Below are 22,600 nucleotides of genomic sequence, written 5' to 3'. Positions count from 1 at the left end.
ACCTAAAGAATATTATAGATAATATACTAATGTGATCAGAAATAGAGCTTCCATAATCCAGCTTAGTTGGTTTCAATAGAGCTCTTTGATTGGAAAGCCTAGGTTTGAATCCCAATCTATGACATGGGGCTAGGGTGAAAAGCTTTTCAGGTATGTATTTTCAGTTAAAGATGAGTCAGTCACTCGTGGAGTTAGAGGGATTTTCATCCAGACACTCAGGTCTGGTCTCAAAACAGGCAAACTGGCTCATGAAAACACACATATCTACTGACATAAAATAGTTGCCCTTAGAGCAGTGTTTCTCAATGTGGGGCATATGCCTCACAGGGGGGGGGGGGAATTTGAATATTTTGGGGGCACTTAGAAAATGATGTCGCATTCATCACGTCATCACTGATATACTCAAAACACCCACCATTGTCGGCGAGGGGGGACATCAAAATCTTTGAGGCATTGAGGTGAGGCATGATCTAAAAAACATTGGGAAATATTGCCTTAGAGGATGCAGCTGAGGAATGTCATCATCTGCATTAATGGCCTATAAATCCCTAATCAGGACTCAACATTCTTGATGGACAAGAATTGGATGGATGGATGGATCAGAAATACAGAAGATTTATAGGATAAATAAAAATTAGAAAATACAGGAACTGTGATTTGTTTTATAATTTTTAAGACAAATTTTTAAATGATTCTTCAGATAATAATAATAATAACAATAATAATAATAATAATAATAATATAGTCAATTTCAAAATTTTTCTGGAATGATTGTGGGTGGTTAGTGGTGGTTTAAGTTCAACTATGGGCATGCATGCTTGTGAATCTCATTAAGGGCACCCTTCATAAAGTCTTATGAAGGGTGCCCTCTAAGGTGCTGTTGGTTAGCTTTAGATGTTGGGCAGGAGACCTAAGAATTAAAGTTTCCCAAATCTTAGGAAGTTTAATACATCCATATTTATTAAGTAAGGCTGGTTTTTTAAATCTATTACTGATTCTAAAAAGAGTCTTTCAAGTTTGTATTTACTGTGATGGAGCATGATATTTTCTTCCATCTGATTCTGTGCGAAGTATCCAAGGCATGGTCTGCTTCACCTGGCCATAGTTGAGGCAGCAGATGTATTTTTTGTGTTCATCTAGGCATATATTAGCAGATTTCCCAGTATGACCATAATAAAACTTGCAAGAACAAGGAACCTTGTAAACATCTGGAACAGAGAACAAAAGAAGTGGATCCTTAGGAAAGCAGAGAAGGAAGCCAGCTTCAAATGAGGTATGAAACCAGTGCACTGATTATATTTCTTTAAAATTCTGATTTTCTGAAGTACTCCCAGATATAGGGAATAGTAATGGTATTATTGCAGTCTTTATGTTGAGAGAGAGAGAGATGTGAGGAGGTGGAAGGAACAGATAATTTACAGATCTTTTTGGAATTGTAACCATTGGATAGGAAGGTTTGTTAAATAAAGGCAAGCTCTACTGTAAGGGAAGCTGGGGTGGAACTGTTGGAGGCTTTGTTGACAAGGGTTTTGATGACACCATATTGTTGAGAAGGGAGATGATGGAAAAGTATATGTACATATCTAGCTGTGGGAGTGGATTTTCAGTAAATTGCAAATGAAAGCGTGTCATTAGATGTATGTGCAATTAGATTATCTAATAAAGGTAAGCTGTTATTATTTTCTCTTTCAATAGTGAACTGGATGTTGTGCTGTCTGTTGAGGGGGAGGAGGAAAGAGTCTAATGTGTCTGAGACATGATGCCGAATAGGTCACACATCATCAATATATCATAACCAAATAGAAGGTTTGAGATTTACAGTATCAAAAGCATGTTTTTCAAAATGCTCCATATAGAAATTAGCTGGGGGAAGTCCATGGAAGTCCCTTCAATCTGTTTATATAAGTTGTCCTTCAAAAGTGAAGTACCCAGTATGGATAGCGAAATGAAAGAGATCAATAATATTTGGGGAGGGAAGCATTTTTCAATAACTTGAGAGTGTCAGAAATGGAAATATTTGTGTGTTATTACAATTTGTGGGTTTGTTATTACAATTTTCACTTCAATTACAATATTGAAATGATTAAACCTGCTGTTTAATTTCTTTTTGTGCCGTAGTTATTCCATTAAATTATATTATAAATATTGAATTTCCATTAGAATAGCACTGTTGTATGGAACTTTGGCTGGAACTCTTTTTTGGTGGGTAATTCTGTTCTTTCCATTTTAATCTTTTTTTCAGCAGTCTCAAAACATTTTGGTAAAAAGAGAGTCTCTGCAAGGCTCTCATACCTTAATGTTATTTATCATCTGTATACTTTGCAAATTCTTATCACAACTTTGTTTGGCCTCTTTTTACACATATCTTAGGCTTTTCGATGTTTCTCTTTATATGTTTAATATTTTTTCAGAGCAAATGCCGACTTACTAGCCTAGATGTTTCTACGTGATTTCTTCTTTTCATGGACCATTTCTTTATCTTTCCATAAAGATAAAGAAATGGTCTACCATGGAGTTTTGATTTTTCTATCCTTTCGATTGTTACGTGGATATCAACACAGAGTCCTCCAGACTTACTGTTCTAGGCTGTCTTTAAATTCATTACATTACAGTGCATTCACACCTTCCCCTACCAACTCATTTCACTCATTCATCCTTCTCAAAGCAAAAAAAAAATTTAGTCTTCACAGGTTGTTAACCATTTCTACAATTTCTGGTCCCCTTCCCCCTTGTTCTTATAAAATCAATCTTATAAAATTCCCTTAGTAACTTGTATATTTTTACTACCTCTTTTCAAGTAATCAACCAAAGTAGAACCTACAAATCTTCAATCCAGTCACATAGGGAATGTTCCTTAGGTATCTCACTACTCCCCTATGAATACTCTCCATGACCTCTTTATCCTCACAAAACTTATGCAAACTAATCTGAGCACAGTGGTCTAGAATCATTTGCATTAACAGCAAAATAAAGAGAGAGAGAACAACTTACTTATTTTTTCCTACTCATCAGTGTGTTTTTCAACATCCAAGTAACTCTTTAACCTATTTTGTCCACTTTTCCACTGAAGTTCAATTCTCCATCCTTCATGAGCACCAAATTCTTGACTCCATCAATTTCTTGCAATACAGTCAACATAATGCACCTTTGTAATTGATCTACCCTTAAGTGTCTGAACATTGAAGTGATGATCATTATCTATTGCCTCACTGTTAGTCTATTTAAATTCTCTTGTAAGATCTCTACATTGCCTTTATTTGCTATGACCCTCCCAGTTTAGCACCATCAATAAATAACTGGATATTTGCACTCATCCAAATCATTAACACATAAACTATTTAAATAAGAATGATCATAAAGAAGAATCCTCTCTTACATACCACAATTGACTTTCATAATATGGTATAGTGCTCCCACCTACACAACTTGTAGATGCCTATCAGACAAACAATCTAACTCACTAATCCGTTATCCAGTCTCATTTGTCCTAATTTAAATATAAACTTTGTCATGTGGCAACCTACCAAAAACTTTGCAAAATTTAAATATAATGTTCTATGTGCATTCAGCATGTCGAATGCATCTGCATATCCTGTTCTTAATCTAATCCTGGATTTCAGCTGTCACCAACTTCTTTACCACTTTAATCATCACCCCAGATACACAGACTGCCCTGTAATTTGAAGCCTTTAGCCCTTATCACTTTTGAAGTGAAATAATTTTCTTCCATTCCTTTGGACTTTCATTTTTACCTTACTTCCCATTCCTTGGGATCTTCCATTGTTTAACAAGAACCTTGCTTAACGTGCTTAACTGTGTTCTTGACGTACAATTATAATTCCTTTAAAATATACAGTGATATGTCATCAAGTCCTATACCATCTTATTAACATAAAATTTATTTAATTGTTTCTATATACCTCCTGCATACCTACTGCTAGTCCTTTCTCCAATATTTCATCCTTGCTTCAGCTTTCTATGATATTATCATCACATTACACTGACTGCAGAAGATATCATTAAATAAATTAGCGATATCATATATTCCACAAGGATCTGTTTTCAGACTACTATTCTTAATTTGTACATTAATGACATTGAGACAGGCTTAACTGGAGATGTGCTGCAAAGTTGAGAAACACTATGAGAAGTAGAGCAGATGTTGTGGCCTTGCAGGAGGATCTGAATAGACGATGTGAGTGGCCAATGAATGGAGCTATGAGTTTAATGATGGGAAGTGCAAGGTCTTGAAATTTGATAGGTATGGTTGGGATACAGAGTATACAGTTAATAAAGAAATTTTGAAGGAGGTTGAAGAGATGAGAGATCTGGGAGTGATAATGGACAGGGACTTGAAGATTAGGGTGGCACACTGCTAAAATTGTAAGAACATTACAATGGATTACGGCAATAATTAAGATGATATTAACATGCAGAAGCAAAGAGGTTATGCTATGATCAGGCCACATATAGACTATTGTGTACAGATTTGGTTGCCCTGATTTTCAGGGGAATGAGGATGTATTAGAGAGGATCCAGAGAAGGTTTACTAAGTCAGTATCAGGTCTATAAAATATCAGCTGTGAGGAGAGATTGAGAGAATACAACTTACAGAGCCTGAACAGAAGGAGAGGAGGGGATGCGATGTAGAGGAGATTTTTCATAAAGTAGAGAGAGGTAAGGGTAGAACTAGAGGACACTCCTGGAAGTTGTATAGGAGGAGCATGAGCAGCAGAATGAGAAGCAGGTTCTTTGCATGTTGAGTGGAATGCATTGCCTGATAGTGTGGTGACTGGAAACTATGAATGAGTTTAAGGCATGGTTCAATGATCTTTTTACATGAGAGAGTGAATAGACCTTCCACAATGAGTCCTTTGACCACATGGAGATCAGATGTTAATAATAATAATAATAATATTCTTAGCAGTAGTTACCTGTCGACCATTTCCATCATTAGTATTAGTCTACAGAAAATGATTCTTTATTCTATTAGCTGCTTATTGAAAGAACTCTGAGATTTTTCTTGATCTGAATGGTTAAGCACTGAACTTGTGCCTGTGTACTTTAGCTTTCTTTACTAACCATGATGTTCTTCTAGCCCAGGTGGTTTTTAACCAGTGTTCTGCTGGTGTAAGATGCCAGATGACACAGTTCTGAGTGCAATTGGCTACTATGATCCTAACAACTGAAGACTGCTATGCATGTTGACTTCGAAACCAATAGAATATCATTTATAAGTTATGTTTGCAGGAGGGGTGGGGAGAAGTGTTTCTTTTACAGTCATTCAGTGATGTGTGTTTGGTTTGTGTGTTGTGTAACATTGTAATAATGCACAGTCCATTTTTAATGTGTATTTGGTTTGTGTGTTGTCTAACATCATAATATCGCACAGTCCATTTTTAATGTGTATTTGGTTTGTGTGTTGTCTAACATCATAATATCGCACAGTCCATTTTTAATGAGCATTTTAGTTTGGTTTGCATCTATTATTAAATGAAAACTTGATTCTGAGGCAAATATTAATGATGGGGCAAGTACAACATAAGTAGTATTAATGATGCTGCTGCAAATATTTCATACAAAAGACAGCATTATACATAGTAAAATAAGAAAAATTAATAGACAATATTCGGACGAATATTTAGGTTTACTTGGACCAGTGAGGAAGAATGTCCGATTCCCCAGTGTTTTGTATGCGTCGAAAAACTATCCAATAGCACAACGGTTCGTACTAAGTTGAAAAACCACTTTACTATGAAGCACGCCAATCTTGCTACAAAAACTAAAGATTATTTCAAGAGATTGTTGGACATGCAAGTTAAGCAAGTAAAATATTTTGAAAAGATTACTAAAATTTCCAATAAGGCACAACTTGCACTAGACCAAGTTGTAAATATTATTATTATTATTATTATTTGACACCTCCAGGGAGTCCTATCACTCATCGAGGGAGGGCACCTACTCTACAACTCTCCATCTCCACCACTCATCCACAAACTGCCTCATCTACACCAACGCCATCTACTGTCCACCATCACCACTATTATTTTCACAGACAATCACAAACATCCATGCCCACGGCAGGATTTGAACCCACAGCCCTTTTGGCTGGAGAGCAGATATAGCTATTGGCCCGGTTGGCCGAGTGGTTCTCAGCCAACCAGGCTGGCTTTGGTAAATTACATCAAATCAAGACCTTTAAAAGCATGTTTTTTTTAAAAAAAACTTTGCATATCTATAGAAGCTAAGTACAAATCTTTGCTTTTGCACACTGAAATAAGATGGTTATTCCGGGGTAAAGTGCTATTCCGAATTTTAGAACTTAAGAATGAATTATTGGCCTATTTTCAAAATGAAGATACAAATAGTGTTGTAAAATGTCTTCAAAATGATATTTGGTGTGCTAAAATGGCATATTTAGCCAATATTTTTAGTTTCTTAAACAGCGTTAATACAAGTATCCAAGGGAAAAATTTAAATATTTTGACATCCACTGACAAATTGTCAGCTTTTTAGAAAAAATTATCTCTTTGGGAAAAACCGCATATCAGAAAAAAATACAGTACATATATTTTCTTCGCTCCATAATAAAAATTTCAAGGGAATTATTTCCATTATAGCAGAACATTTAACGATACTGGAAGAAAGGATTTCAAGTTACTTTCCTTCCTTAAATACACACAATTATGACTGGATATGAAATTCACTTGGCACAGTTAATACATCAAGTAGTGACTTTTCATTACAAGAAGAAGAAGAAGAACAATTAGTTACCTCGCCAATGGATCGTACTCTAAAAATGAAATTCTCTGAAATAACTCTTGAGACAGTTTGGATTTTTGTCCAAGCCGAATACCCAGCTCTCTCCACGAGAGCACTGAAAATTTTGTTACAGTTTTCAACATCATATTTGTGAGAGCTTGGTTTCTCAATATTAACCAATATAAAAACTAAAAAGTTTAAAAAAACTTACTAATATAAACAAAAGAGATGAGGATAGCTATATCACATATTGCAGATTTCAGCAATATCAATATAATTGATATTGCTGAAATCTGCAAAAGCCAACAAGCTCAAGTATCGCATTAAAATAAGTTCCATTTTTATAAAAGGCAAGTCCATGTATATTTTTATTGTTAATTTTATGACCCTGACCCTAATGCTTTTGGTGTTCCCCAAATTTTTCTTATAACCAAAAGTGTTCCGTGACTTTGAAAAGGTTAACAACCACTGTTTTAGCCTGTGCTTTATACCACATGCGGAAATGATTATTTATTATTATTATTTTGTGACACATCCAAGGAGTCCAAAGACTCATCAAGGGAGGGTACCTACTCTACAATTTTCAGTCTCCACCAACAACTATACTGAACCGCTACTACCGTCATCATCATCATCTACACCATCTACTGTCCACCACCCACTAGCATTTTTTTTGTCTGTAAATTGTATTTGTTCTGAAGGCTGATTTGTCTAAATGCCAGTTAAATGTATGCCAGTATTATTGCCAGTTAAATATTCATTAAATGAAATACAACTGATAAAATATTAAGCAAAATTGCATGTTAGATAAAGAACACAGAAAAAAAAAAATCCTCTTAAAATATCCACTTATATTTATCTTGAAACTTACTGTCTACTAGATTGTAGAGGAAGAGGATGTGGTTCTTTGCTGCCATTCACAAACACATTGTTATTACTGGATATAGATATTGCAATGTCAGGAAATATTAAATGAAGATTATCTGACGTTGAAAGTAAAGAAAATGACGAGGATCTTAAATCATGTGCTAATAGAACAGTACATTCTGATGAAGGATATTCAGGAAATTCCAATATTTTTCCATCAAATGTATAAGAGTGTAAAGGACCAAATATCAGTGCAACTTTTTTTCTTTGTAATGGTCTTGGGCCACCTATTAGGAACTTTCGAGGATCCCACTGATAGAATTCTTCTTCAATGCTGGGTAAGAATATTGGTATCTGTGAAAACAAAATGCATCATTGATTTTATTATAGTTGTTCAATATTCTAATATATAACCACCCATTATATTCTAAAAAAAATGTTTTGGTAAAGAAAGCAAAATGCAATGAGTTATACAATATCTAGTCTCCACCTCCCATCAAATAATATTCCAGTCTTCTGATATTCTGATCAGTGATTAGTGTTCAGACTGATTTTTGGCAGTGATTTTCTGCATTTCATGTTTTTGAGTTAATGTAGTAATCAGAGTCAATCATCAACAGTGTTTAGTTGCTAGCTGTTTTAAATATGACAATAGTGAATTGAGAAGGAGAGCAGAGATAACGAATAGCAAGATGGCTGAGTTGTATGAATCAAAGAGGATTCAGTTTATGAATCTGGGGAGTGAATTCGAAAGTTGGAATTTAAAGTTGATGAATTGCATTTCCATAGGTTTAGCGTTGGGCATTTAGAAAGGCTATTATTTACTGAAAAAGCACAAAACCAGGAAGGTAATGCAGTCACAACCAAAGAATACTTGTGAAGCAGGATAGCACAGCTAAATTAGTTGTATGACAGAAGGAAGATGGATACAAAATTGAAGATGTGGTTAAACCAGCACAACTAGATGGAATGTATAAAGGTGAGAATAAGACATGTATGAATGGCAATCAAAGGCAGGATCAGGAAAATGGGGATAGTCAGACTGAAGACAAAGTGGTAGCTAGAATAAAGAATGTTGGTGCTTATAGAGTTGGCCTCAAAGACACAGGGATTGCTATGTTTGCATACAAATGTGAGGAGTATTTGAAATAAGAGAGCTGGGTTTCTTGCACTCATTGAGTCAATATGCCCAAAGATAACTCGTATAAGTGAAACTTAGTTGTCTCTGGATGATGTGATATCAGAAAGAGAAATGGAAGTATATAAAATTTTCTGGAAGAATAGGAATGTGAAAAGAGGAGAGGGAGTTGCTGTTAATGATTACAAAGGAATTGCGTCCACATAGTATGGAAAGTACATGTGCAGATTTTGAATCTGTGTGGTGCGAAATTGAAATTAACAGGCTAGTAAGTATATTGTTATAGGTTAGGGAATATAGAGAATACTGATTGTGCAATGTTTAGGTAAATTGGTTGGGCATGTAAAAAGGCAATTCTGATGGGAGACTTTAATTACAGGAATAGAGAATGGAAGGAAGAGATAGTATACAGGAATAAGGAGAGTGAGTTTGTTGAATTTCTGAGAGATAAATATCTTAAGCAGCATGTGGCTGAAGCAACTGGAGGCTTTAGTGTTCTGAATTTGGTAATAACTTTACAAGATGTGGAAGTATAAGGGAATTCAAGAGGAACAGAAAAATGGGGGAAAATGGGTGAATAAGGACACATGGCAGAGAGAGAGAGAGGATGTTGAAAGTAGAAGTGAATGTGTGTATGGAGATGGAGTATATTGTGATGTGAGTGTGGAAGCTGGGACTGAACAGATATATGTGGGAAACTGTAATAAAGGTGATTGGGCAAGGGCAGGTGTGATGAGGAAATCACAACCAACAAGTGGCTTGGATAGGACTAGTTATAGACTTAAAAATGAACTAATGTATTTGTTTACAAATGCCAGAAGTATCAGAAATTGGGAGATGAAATGGTTTCATTGATTGAGTTTATTCACCCCAAATTTATTCGAATAAGAGAAACATGGTTGAATGAAGATAATATCCTAACAGGAATAGAAATGGAATGATGCAGTATTTTTTGCAAGCATAGAAAGGACAAGAAGAGAGAAGGAGTGCTGATGATAGCAGGGGAATTATATCCACATAAGGTAGACATGAAAGAGGGAAACAGTGGCAACGGTTATCAGGCAGTGGTATAAAGTGGATGTGAGAGGAAGACATATTTAGTTGGATGTTGCTATAATCCTGGAAAATAAAGGGTAGTGATAAAGAAATGCATAAACAAATTGGATTAGTGAACAAAGGAAGGGCAATTATTATGAGCGACATTATTATTATTATTATTATTATTATTATTCCTGATACCTCCAAGGAGTCCGAAGACTCATCGTGGGAGGACATCTACAATTCTCTCTACACCTAACCTCTACTACGAATCATCTCCATCAACGCCATCTACCGCCCACTTCCAACACCACCACAACTAGTAATTTTTGTCTGTAAATTGCGTGTGTTCTGATGGGCCGATTTGTATGTATGCGGGATGAAAAACCCGAGTTTCCGGGAGAAAATTAATTAGGATGTTATACATTGGAATGAAGAGATAGCATCTGGGAATAAGTAAAATAAATTTCTCAAGTTCTTGAGTGATAACTATCTCAGTCAGCAAGTAAAGAAGGGCACGTGAGGATTGAGAGTTTTAGATCTGATCATTTCATCAGAAAATACAGTTGTGAGTGGGATTTCTCACTTTCCTCCAGTTGGCGAGAAAAATCATGAAGTGACCACCTGTGGCTAGAAATATGCAGACCTCTGTAAAGAAAGAATATATGTGGAAGTACAAGACTGGTGATTATGACAAGCTTAGAACACAGGTTGGAATTATAGCATGGAATGAGTTATTGAGCAGTAAGGAAATAAATGCTGTTTGGGAACTGACAAAGAAATACATAACACCATCAATGTGTGATTGTATTCTGAAGTCCAAAAAGCTGAATAAAGTAGGTGTAAAATGAAATGAATTAGAGTTTTAAACATTTTTGGAGGCAGTACAAGAAGAATAAATTGTAATAATCAGTTACATGAAGAGTATAAAGAACAAGCCAGAAGAGTGACTCAATTAGTAAGGAAAATAAAAGTGAAATATCAGCAGAAATTGGCAAGTCAGGCAAAGAAAAACCCTGGAGAGTTTTTAGATAATGGATTAATTAATGGATGAAAATGAAGATGGGATCGGATAACAGACTTCTGAGTTGGATCAGGGACTGGCTGTCAGATAGGAATCAGAAAGTTGTATATTTGTGTGTAGTATCCCAAAGGAGGAAGGCCACTAGTGGTGTGCCACATTGGTCAGTTTTGGACTGTTGTTGTTGTTCAATTTGTATGTTAATGATATCGAGATATTGGGTTCAACTAGTGATATGCAGCTGTTTGCAGATGATGCAAAAACTGGGAGGAGCAATGCAGAATAAAACGGATGTTATGGCCTTACAGGAGAAATTGAATAGATTGCATGAATGGGCAAGTAAGCGGAACATTGAGTTCAATGTTCCAAAGTGTAAGGTTTTGAGATTTGTTAAGGAACGATGGGATGTGAAGTATACACTTGGGGCAGAAACTTTAAAAGAGGTAGAGGAGATGAGAGAGATCTGGGAGTGGTGGTGGACAAAGGAAATTCAGGTACCACGTTGCACAAGTTGTGAAGACATCACATTGGATAATGGCAATGATGTGGAGGACCCTGACTTGTAGAAACAAATAGGTTATGATGCCATTGTATAAGGCTTTGATCTGGACTCATATGGATTATTGTGCCCAAATTTGGGTCTTCAGGTTTTCATGGTAATGAGGATATGTCATAAAGGGTCCAGAAAAGCTTCACAAAGATGGTCAGTGGTCTTTGGAGTACGAGGACAGATTGAGAAAATGAAAATTGCAAAGGCTCATTAATAGGAGGAGGTGGTGGGATATGAATGAGACATATAAGCTAGTCAGGGTTTGTTATCAGGTTAACATAGAGGAGATTTTTCATAGAATGAGAGATGGATAAAACAAGAGGCCATTGCTGGAAATTGTATAAGGAGGGTGTGAGGAGAAGATTTTTTGCACATAGAGTGGTTGGTGAGTGGAATGCACTGCCTGAGTATGTTGTGAATGTAGACACATCGTATCAGTTTAAAGCACGGTTTGATGAGCCATGTATGATGACCCATGTATACTCCTGGATAGTCATGGCAGCAAAGTGATCATTGTAAAGGGTATAGTCATATTATTGAATGAGCACTTTATCAGCATATACTACACTGGTGTATATGATGCTATGTAATATATAGAAGGGAGGTAATATTAGGAGAATTGGAAATGAAAGAATCAGAGATATATCAGGTGTTGATTGGGTTAGATGTTAATAAGGCTGAGGAAATGGATGCCACATATTCGAACAGTGGAACACTGTTGTGCACATTCTTAAGGAATGTGCACAACAGTACACTATGCTGTTGACCTGATTATTTAATTAATGTCTTGCAGTGGATATGGTTCCAACAGAGTAGAAAAACACAAAGGCAAAAGACCGCATACAGCAAAAGACCGTATACAGCATTGGGCAGATGAGGGTAATGTTATCAGTGAGAGTCAACATGGATTTGTAAAGGGGTGCTCTTGTTTTAGCAATATGCTAGCCTTTTATGATAAAGTTACAAGAACATTAGATGAGGGAAAGGCAAATACTGCCATTTTCTTAGACTTAGTGAAAGCATTTGACAGGGTGCCACATAATAAGCTAATATTTAAGTTGCAGCACATGGGTCTGGATGTCAGATTGGTCAACTGGATTCAGGATTGGCTGTCCGATAGGTATCAGAGAGTTATGTATGGTGGGGCAGTTTCAAGGAAGCAGAGGGTTACAAGTGGGGTCCCACAAGGCTCAGTACTGGGACCTATATTGTTTAACCTTTATATCAATGACATTGTCAGCGCATTGCAAGGGGTTATTCAGTTGTTTGCAGATGATGCGAAGCTGGGAAGGATTATTAGTAATAGTGCAGATGCGGCAGCCCTGCAAGAGGATATGAATAAGCTAGATAGATGGGTTTAATGCAGCAAAATGTAAGGTCTTGAGGTTTGGGAAACATTGATGGGATGCTGCATACTCTATGGGAGGAGTTATACTGGAGGAAGTAGGGGAGACAAGAGATCTGGGGTTGATGATTGATAGAAACCTGAAGTTTAGGGGACATATTGCAAAGGTGGTGAAGGTAACACAGAGGATTGCTGCAATAATGAGAAGGACACTGACCTGCAGAGATAAAATAGTTATCATTCCGTTGTATAAGTCTCTGATCAGACCACACTTGGACTATTGTTCTCAGATTTGGTTCCCAGGATTTGAAGGGAATAAATCAACCGTGGAAAGGCAGATAACAAAGATGGTTTCAGGACTGTACAATGATAGTTATGAGGATTGGTTGAGGGAATGTGGACTGCAGAGTTTGGTGGATAGAAGAAGGAGAGGTGATATGATTGAGACTTTTAAACTGTTGAGAGGTGGTTACAGGGTTGACACTGAGGAGTTCTTTTGCTTGGTTGAACAGCAGGAAGAAGTGATGACAAGAGGCCATCCCTGGAAGTTATGAAAGGAAACTGTGAGCAAGAGGGTGAGGAGTGGTTTCTATGCATGGAGGGTGGTTGAACAATGGAATGCATTGCCTGATGGAGTGGTCAGAGCGAGAACGGTCAATGAGTTCAAGAAGTGGTATGATGGACTTTGTGTTTCTTAGGGGGGACCTCCCCTCGATGAGTCTTTTGACTCTATGGAGGCCTGAATAATAATAATAATAATATAAAAAAAATTAGTGATGATCTCTTATGCTTCTAGGATGGAGGTTTCCAATTATAGACAAGTCTATATAACTGTAGTTGCAGTTGTAGTCAAGGTGTTGGAGAGATTAGTTAGGAATGGAATACAAGATTGGGTTGCTGGATATAATATTCTTTATAATGGTCAGCATGGATTTGTAAAGGACAGGTCTTATTTTAGCAATTGCCTTCTTACATATTATGACAAGGCAACAAGTTCATTAGATAAACAAGAATCATGTACATGGATATTCTTGGATTTTGCAAAAGCATTTGATAGACAACCACATGATAAGTTGATGTACAAGCAGCAGACAATGGGAATAGATAGCATATTCGTTAGATGGATAGAGATTGGCTCTCTAAATGACCAGCAATTTATGTAAGCCACAGGATTGTCTCAAAAAAAAGGAGGGTAACCAGTGGGGTGTGACAGGGTTCTGTTTTTGGGCTTCTACTGTTTAACTTGTTCATAAATGGTATATCATGTGGACTGACGGGAATCTTCAGTTGTTTGCTGATGATGCAAAGCTGTGAAGAATTATAAGTAGCACTTCTGATGTTAATTACCTTCAGGAAGATTTGAATAGCCTTTTAATTTGGACAAAGGAATGTGGTTGAAATTTTGATATTAATGAATATAAGGTGTTGCATTTTGGAGTGCAGAAATGTAATGTTGTGTAGTATATTGGCAGAGCTGGAAGTGGGAAACATTCCAGATTTGGGAGCTTTGGCAGACTGGTTACAGGGTTGACACTGGGGAGTTCTTTCGCTTGGTTGAACAGCGGGAAGGAGTGATGACAAGAAGAAATCCCTGGAAGTTACGAAAGGAAACTGTGAGCAAGAGGGTAAGGAGTGGTTTCTTTGTGTGGAGGGTGGTTGAACCGTGGAATGCATTGCCTGATGGAGTGGTGGGAGTGAGAACGGTCAGTGAGTTTAAAGAGTGGTATGATAGATTTTGTGTTTCTCAGGGGGGGACCTCCCCTCGATGAGTCTTGACAGACTTTATGTCTTAGGAAGGACCTCCCTCAATGAGTCTTTTGACTCCTTGGAGGCCTGAATAATAATAATAATAATAGTACCACTGTGATATAAAGTACTCTAACATCTAAGGATAAGGAAGTGGTTGTGCCACTGTGTAAAGTACTGGTCAGGCTGCACTTGGACTATTGTGCTCAGATTTGGTCACCTGGTTTTTGTGATAGAAAAACATTGGAGAGGGTCCAGAGAAGTGTGATCAAGGCAATATCAGCATTCTGAAATGCTAGCTATGGAGAGAGAGTTTGAATAAATGTGGATTTTAGAGTTTGGTGGATAAGAGGAAAATATGTGATATGACAGAGATTATCATTGTGTGGTATTTTTTTCTTGACTATTATGTATATTAACTATTACACTTTTTTTTATAATGTTAGTCAAGTTGCTTTTAATTTATCGTCCTACATGTTTCACCAATTTTTCTATCGGCAACTTCAGGGAATACAAAATTAGTAAGCTATATGAATGTAACAGACTAGGTTATAACTGATGGTTCTAATTCATACAAAAATTAGTATTGTGCGAGACAATGTGCGTGCCTCGGGAACGTGATTTATTTGTTATGACTCATGATGTAATTGTCGTGAAAGTTAATTTCTTTGATGTTTAAGGATCTAATTAAAGCTTTCCAAATTTCTGGTAAGGTTAGACCTTGATTCTTGTTTAGGTTTTCAGTTGTGCAGGCGACCTACCATTCAAGAAGCTTCCTTGAAGGTTCTTGAATGGTAATTATCTTCTATATAGGGCATAAGGCTCTTATCCCACTCAATGTGATGGGTGGTAGAGGCAAAGTGGCAAGAAAGGCCTGAAATGTCGTTTCGAAGCTTCTAAAGGTCTGACCTACATAACTAATACCACATGAGCAAGGTATATTATATACTCCAGAGTACTTGTAAAAAGAATGAGGGTCTTTCGGTGATCTTAAAAATTTCCAAATAGTGTTGACTGGCTTGAATGCTACTCTGATATTATGTGGTTTTAGAAGGTTAGCCAATTTTTTGGAAATGCTGCTGACAAACGGAATAGTAATAGTACTGATGTATTGGACGTCATCACGTTGTCTATGTGGTATATCAGTCAAGAGAATCTTGTTGTAAAGTATTTTTGGATAACCATTTAAAGATGGCTCTCTGGATATCATAGTTAATTCCGTTTTTAGGTCATCTTGGTCTGTTGTGTACTGTATAGCTCTTTTTTTGAGCATATGGATAATGCTAAGTTTCTGAGATATATGATGAGACGAGTTCAAATGGAGGTAACGTCTAGTATTTGTAGGTTTTCTATACACAGATAGGTTGATACTATTATTTTTTTAATACGAGTCTTGCACTTGGTCAAGTTCCTAAAGAGTTGAAGGAGGAAAAGATTGTGCCACTTCATAAAGGAGGTGATCGAACTCAAGCATCAAACTATAGGCCTATCTCTGTGATCAAGTGTTGTGGTTAAGTTGATGAAGAAGCTTGTGAGAACTAGGATCCAGAGTTGGGTTGACAACAATGGTATAATCTTTGATGGACAGCATGGATTTGCTAAAGGGAGGTCATGTTTTAGTAATCTACTTACTTATTACAATAAAGTGACTGCTTCCTTGGACAGAGGAGAAGGATACACAGTAATATACTTGGATTTCACAAAAGCTTTTGATAGAGTACCTCATGATAAGTTGACAGTCAAACTACAGCAGATGGGGTTGGATATTAGATTAGTGCATTAGATTGCAGACTGGCTATCTGATAGGTATCAACAAGTTGTGTATGGGGGGTGCGATATCCAGGAAAAGGAAAGTCACTAGTGGAGTGCCTCAGGGGTCTGTTTTAGGGCCATTACTATTTAACTAGTATATAAATGATAGTGGCGAAGATTTGGATGGAGATATTCAGTTGTTTGCATATGATGCAAAGTTGGGACAGACTTGAATAAATTGAGTGATTGGGCAATCAAATGGGGATGTGAGTTCAATGTTGCTAAATGTAAGGTTATAAAATTTGGAAAACAAAGATGGGACAGAATTTATGCTTGGTGAGAATATATTGTTGAAAGTAGAGGAAATAAGAGATCTGGGGGTGATAGTGGATAAGGTTCTAAAATTTAGTGGACACATCGCCAAAATTGTGAAGACAACACAAAGATTTCTGGGAATGATGCGGAATAAACTGACGTGTAGAAGTAGGGAGACTCTTGTTCCATAGTATAACGCTCCAATTAGGCCACATATAAACTATTGTGCCCAGATTTGGTCACCGGGTTTTCAGAAGGATGAAGAGATGTTGGAAAGGGTCCAAAGGCGACTGATTAAGGTAGTTTCTGACCTCTGGAATGTTGAGTATGAGGAAAGATTGAGAAGATGTAATTTGCAGAGTCTAATGGAGAGAAGGAAGAGGGGAGATAATAGAGACCTACAAGTTGGTAAGGGGTTGTTATAAGATCAATGGTGGAGAAGTTCTACAGAGAATAGTGGGAGATCAGGGGAGAACCAGAGGTCATCCCTGGAAACTGCATAAAGAGGGTGTGAGTAGGGGAGTGAGAGTCAGGTTTTTTTCGTGCAGAGTTGTGAATGATTGGAATGCCTTGCCTGAGAGTGTGGTGTCTACAAGGGGTTTGAGTGTGTTTAAGACACGGTATGATGAGATGTGTGTGTGATAAAAGGACCTCCCAGATGAGTCTTTGACTCCATGAGGTCTTGTTTAATAATAATAATAATAATAACATTTTGTTGCATTAAACTGGTACCCCCATTCATTTGCCTATCTATCTAGCCTGTTCAAATCCTCTTGCAGGGTTACCACATCTGCACTATTACTAATAACCTTTACCAGCATCACATTATAATTATTATTATTCTTACCCCAAGACTTCATGGAGTCAAAGAGTCATCTGGGAGAATCCGCAAACAACTGAATATCCCCTTGCAATCCACAGACAATGTCATTGATATAACGGTTAAACAATATAGGTCCAAGTACTGAGCCCTGTGGAATCCCACTTGTAACCTTCTGCCTCCTTGAAACTGCCCCACCATACACAACTCTCTGATACCTATCGGACAGCTAATCCTGAATCCAGTTGACCAATCTGACATCCAGACCAATGTGCTGCAACTTGAATATCAGCTTATCATGTGGCACCCTGTGAAATGTCTTTGCTAAGTCTAGGAAAATGGCAGTATATGCCTTTCCCTCATCTAATTCTCTTGTAACTTTATTATAAAAGGCTAGCATATTGCTAAAACAAGAGAGCCCTTCACAAATCCATGTTGACTCTCACAGATAACATTACCCTCATCTGCCCAATGCTGTATACGGTCTCTCACTACTTTCTCCAAGATCTTACTAACTACTGATGACACACAAACTGGCCTATAATTAGACACTTCAAGTCTGCTCCCACCCTTATGCAATGGCACTATCTTCCATTCCTTCAATTCCATGGGCACCTTTCCCGCAGCAAGACATTCATTGAAAAGCCAGGTCAAAGGCACTGTCATTTCCTTAGCACATTCTCTCAAAATTAGTGGTGAAATACCATCAGTCCCACAGCTTTACTGACATCCAGAGTATTCAATATTTGAAACACACTCTCCTCCTGCACCTCTAAACCTCGAACCTGCACTATCCCTGTAGTATTAAAATTTACTCCTCCAGGATGAAATACTTCAATAAAGTGTTCACTGAATAATTCCGCTATGTCCTCTGCATCAGTCACTCTATTCCCATTTTTATCCTACAATGTCATTCTTCCACAATCTTTTCTCATCCTACTGGCCACATAGCTAAAAAAATTTACTAGGATTTTCTTTGGATTTAAGGGCCAATCTTTTCTTATATTCCAGTTTCACCTTCCTTACCATAATAGTCACTCTCCTGGTTTGTGTCTTATATTCTTCACCTGTCTCCTTATATTTCTTCCATAGCCTCTTTTTCGCGTGCAGTTCCTGTTTAATATTATTTGTCATCCACTTTACTTCAAATTTTGTCCTCTTCTTCACTCGTGGAATACTGCTTACCATTGCTGCTAAGAAATATTCCTTCACAATTTCCCAAGCACTAATGATATCTCTGCCTTTCAATTCCTCCCTCCATGAAACTTCCCCAAGTTGACATCTAAGGCTATTATAATCAACTGCTTTATAATTCCATATACGTTCCTGTCTCTTTAATACTCCAGCATGTCTATTGATTTTCCAAGTCAAAATCACATGGTCACTCTTTCCAACTGGTGGGAGAGATGTCATCTCACTTATTATCAACTCTTATGATGCTATAACTAAATCCAAAACTCTTGAACCCCTTGTTCCCTCTATTACATGTTGCCTAAGATATTTGTCCCTCAAGAATTCTAGAAACTCCATTTCCTTATTGCTACATGCATCTTCCTCTCCCCAATTTATACTGCTGTAGTTAAAATCTCCCATAACAATCATTCTTCTTCCACTTGCCAAACTCAACTGTCTAAACATTTTCTGGTACCCACCCTCTGTGCTCCTGGGTCTGTAGCAACACCCCACTAAATATCCTGTCTTGCCCATCTCTATCTGACACCATATGCTTTTAATTAATTAGTGCCACTGCCTTCCAAAGTCGCCACTCTTAGAGGACATAGGTCGTCACTTATCATAAGCAGTACTCCACCACCACACTTTCTCTTCCTAATCTGCCCAAAAATGCTGTACCCAGCGACTTCTATTCTGTCAACCATGTCTCGGTGATCCCAGTAATCTTTGGTCATGCTGATGCTATCAGTGACACCAGTTCCTCTCCCTTATTCCAAATACTCTTGGCATTAGTTAAAGCATAAAAATGTCATTGTTTCTATACCCAGCATTATCCCCCTCTAGACTCCACTGTGATCAGCATTACCTGATGTTGTCCCCCATCTCCCACGTGCCCATTCCCACAAGAGGCCATCCACACTGACTCGGTCAGAACAGCAATCTCTTCAGATGTCTATGTCCTTCCTCATTCAAATGCAAGCGGTCTCTCACATACAATTCCTCTCTGTTCTCAAACACACTCTAAGCATCCACGTATTCCAATTTTCTCTTCCGACACATTCTCCCTATCATGCAATTCAATATCACCGCTCTTCTGCTTGGCTCATCACTATCATACTTAGGCAACACACACACACTATCTTTCCTCTCTGTGTCTTCTTTCGTATAACCTCAAGCAAGAATCTCATATTTCTCGCTGCCCAATTTACATTGTCTCTCAAGTCATTTGTTCCTACCATCACAACAATCATCTCATTCACTCTTTCACTCCTTCTAATTGGCATAGCCACATTTTCTTTCGTTTCTCCAAGCAAACACTCCTCACGCATCCTATCTTGCACACCACGGATCATTCAGTCCTCATACATTACACCTCTTACCACACTATTCCTCGATTGCTCACATGCATTCCTCACTCTCCCTCCTCTAACACTTTCTCTCTGTACTCCCCTACCTACTTGCCTTCCTGACATCACTCTATCCCTAGTCCCGGTGCTTCCTTGCATTCCTCTCATTCCCTCTCTCCTGCTGTTTCCATTCTTTCCTCTTCTATCATTCCTATATCTGACACTCATTCCCTCTATTCCACTTATCCCATTCTCTCCTCTTCTATCACTCCCATAACTCTCATTCCCTCTCTTATACTGTTCCTACGCTCTCTTCTTCTACCATTCCCATAACTCTTTCTCATTCCCTCTCTTCTACTGTTCCTATTCTCTCTTCTTCTACCATAGTCTTAAATCTCTGTCATTCCCATAACCCTCTCGTTCTCTCTCTTCTACTATTGTTCCTATTGTCTCCTCTTCTCAAATTCCCATAACTCTTTCTCATTCGCTCGCTTCTACTATTGTTCCTATTCTCTCATCTTCTCTGATTCCCACAACTCTCTCTCACTCCTCCTCTGATTCGCCTTTTCCATTCATCTAATCTCATCTTTTATACTCCTCATCTCATTCCCCAGACATTCCACCTGCTCTTTAAGCTCATCTCTCTCTGTAAGTCAGCCACTCTTGTTTGCCATACATTCTCCCATTTGAGACCATCTCCTAAAACTTCAGAATCGTTCAACTTTTCCATACTCCCCACTCTTATTATTTTATTCATTTTTCTCTGGCACTCTATCATACCACTCATCTCTCTACGTGGAGAATCTCCAATCTCTGACTCAATGAGGTCTGTTATAGTCTCAATGGGGTCAGTTATGGTCATCTCTAACTCACCAAGTTCCTCTCATTGCCTGCATTTTGCGCATATACGTATTCCCCTTCTCTCTCCTGCTACATATACAACCGCTGGGATGCATACATTCCGCAAGTCCCGCACGCTACAAAATCCTGTATGATATCACGCAAAATAGAGTCCTTAAATGGGGGGGGGGGGGAAACGGTGATACGCCATTTGCAATTTTTACTGCCGCTGATACCATTATTCAAAATAGTGTCGCTAATTAATGTTGAAAATAAACGCTAAATAAGTATTAGGGAGTATAACTATATAAGAAAAAGTACAAACAAAACATTTAAGTACACTAGATATATATAAATAAAATGAAACAAAACTAAATAATGAAAACTTATCCTTCATCTTGTCTTCCACCGTTATGCATTTGATTCCATTTCTCCATGATGAGTCTGCCGACTCCATGGATGGTGTTGTAATAATAATAATAATGGCAATCAGATATATACTGTGCATTCAAATTTTAAGGATTTATTTTTATTTATGTTGCTTTAAAGGACTGTTTTCACATATAACTCTTCTTTAAAGATAAAAAAAGTTATCTTTTTTTTTTATCTTTAAGTTAAGTAATAGTAACTTTTGAGAGCTCAGCTGTTACATCTGCCACTTAGTAGAAAGTGAGAAGTTAGTGTATAATTCCATTCTCCTTCCCTTATCATAATTTTCAATAAAATCCAAACTCTTTCTCCCCACTTCTCATATTTCTATTTTATAGTTGTCTGACTTTATACTTAATAAAGTACTGTCATATTGTTTGCTTGTTATTTAAGAGTCCGTATTTGTACTTGTCTTGTGAATCTGAAGGCATTCTAAATGTTACCTCTACATTTTACAATTTCTTAGATGATAGCTATTTTACCATACTTAAAGTTTTTTTTTTCAGGAATTTTTGCAAGAACACTTAATTTTTTTAGCTGATTTCATTTTTAGCATCTGTTTTAGTAATATATAGAAATAACATAAAAAATGTATATAAATACATTATTAAAATAGTAAAAATATAGTTTTCATACTAACCACACTCTTACGAAATATTTAGAAGTGATCTCATGTTTTATTATTATTATTATTATTATTATTATTATTATGAGTATCTCCATGGAGTCAGTAGACTCATCACTGGAGACCCAAACTATCAAACAATATCTATCATATCTCTTCCTGAATTCATTTACAGACGAAGAACTCACAGCTGAGTCAGACAATGCATTTGACTCATTCGCCACCCTCCAGGCGAAAAACCTCGTTCTCACACCCTTGTTAACCACACTTTTCCTTAATTTCCAGAGATGACCTCTTGTTCTTCCATCACTATCACACAGCTGAAACATTTCCCCTGCATCAATCTTATTAAAACCTTTTAGTAATTTGAATGTTTTTATCATATCCCCTCTTCTTCGCCTATCAACCAACCTCTGCAATTCACAAGTTCTCAATCTATCAATGTAGGGAATATTTTTTTACATCACTCACCAACTTAGTCACTCTCCCCTAAACCCTCTCCACAACCTCCTCATCTCCAAGGAATCCAGGTGACCAGACCTGAGCACAGTAATCCAAATGTGGAAGTATCAACGCTTTATAAAGGGGGAAAATAACCTCTTTATCTCTGGATATTAGTGGGTTCCTCAATAACCACCAAATCCTATGTGCAATCTTGGATACCTTAGCAATATGTACCCCAAACTTCATCTCCCTATCCACCAACACCCTTAAGTCCCTAGCCTCATCAATCTCTTGGAGTGCCATTCCATCAATGTGGTACACAGCTGGTAATCTTTTGATCCCAAAATGCATAACTTTACACTTTTGCACATTGAACTGACATCCATTAC

At 37.3% G+C, this 22,600-nt stretch overlaps 1 protein-coding gene across 1 annotated transcript in view; it reads right to left on the bottom strand.

The window, feature by feature from the left end:
* LOC150095133 (uncharacterized) overlaps positions 1-22,600 on the bottom strand; it is a 489,238-nt gene that overhangs the window by 84,069 nt on the left and 382,569 nt on the right. Inside the window, exon 15 of the mRNA XM_090410959.1 lies at positions 7,634-7,983. Coding sequence (XP_090267085.1) covers positions 7,634-7,983 — 350 coding nt within the window. The remainder of the gene's footprint in view (positions 1-7,633; positions 7,984-22,600) is intronic.

The sequence above is a fragment of the Typopeltis vanoorti genome, chromosome 21 (genome assembly GCF_054136105.1).
Source record: "Typopeltis vanoorti isolate ZY-2024b chromosome 21, IOZ_Tvanoo_1.0, whole genome shotgun sequence".
NCBI lineage: Eukaryota > Metazoa > Arthropoda > Arachnida > Uropygi > Thelyphonidae > Typopeltis > Typopeltis vanoorti.
The sequence above is the reverse complement of the archived record's forward strand: the minus strand, read 5'-3'. Positions and strand labels throughout refer to the sequence as shown.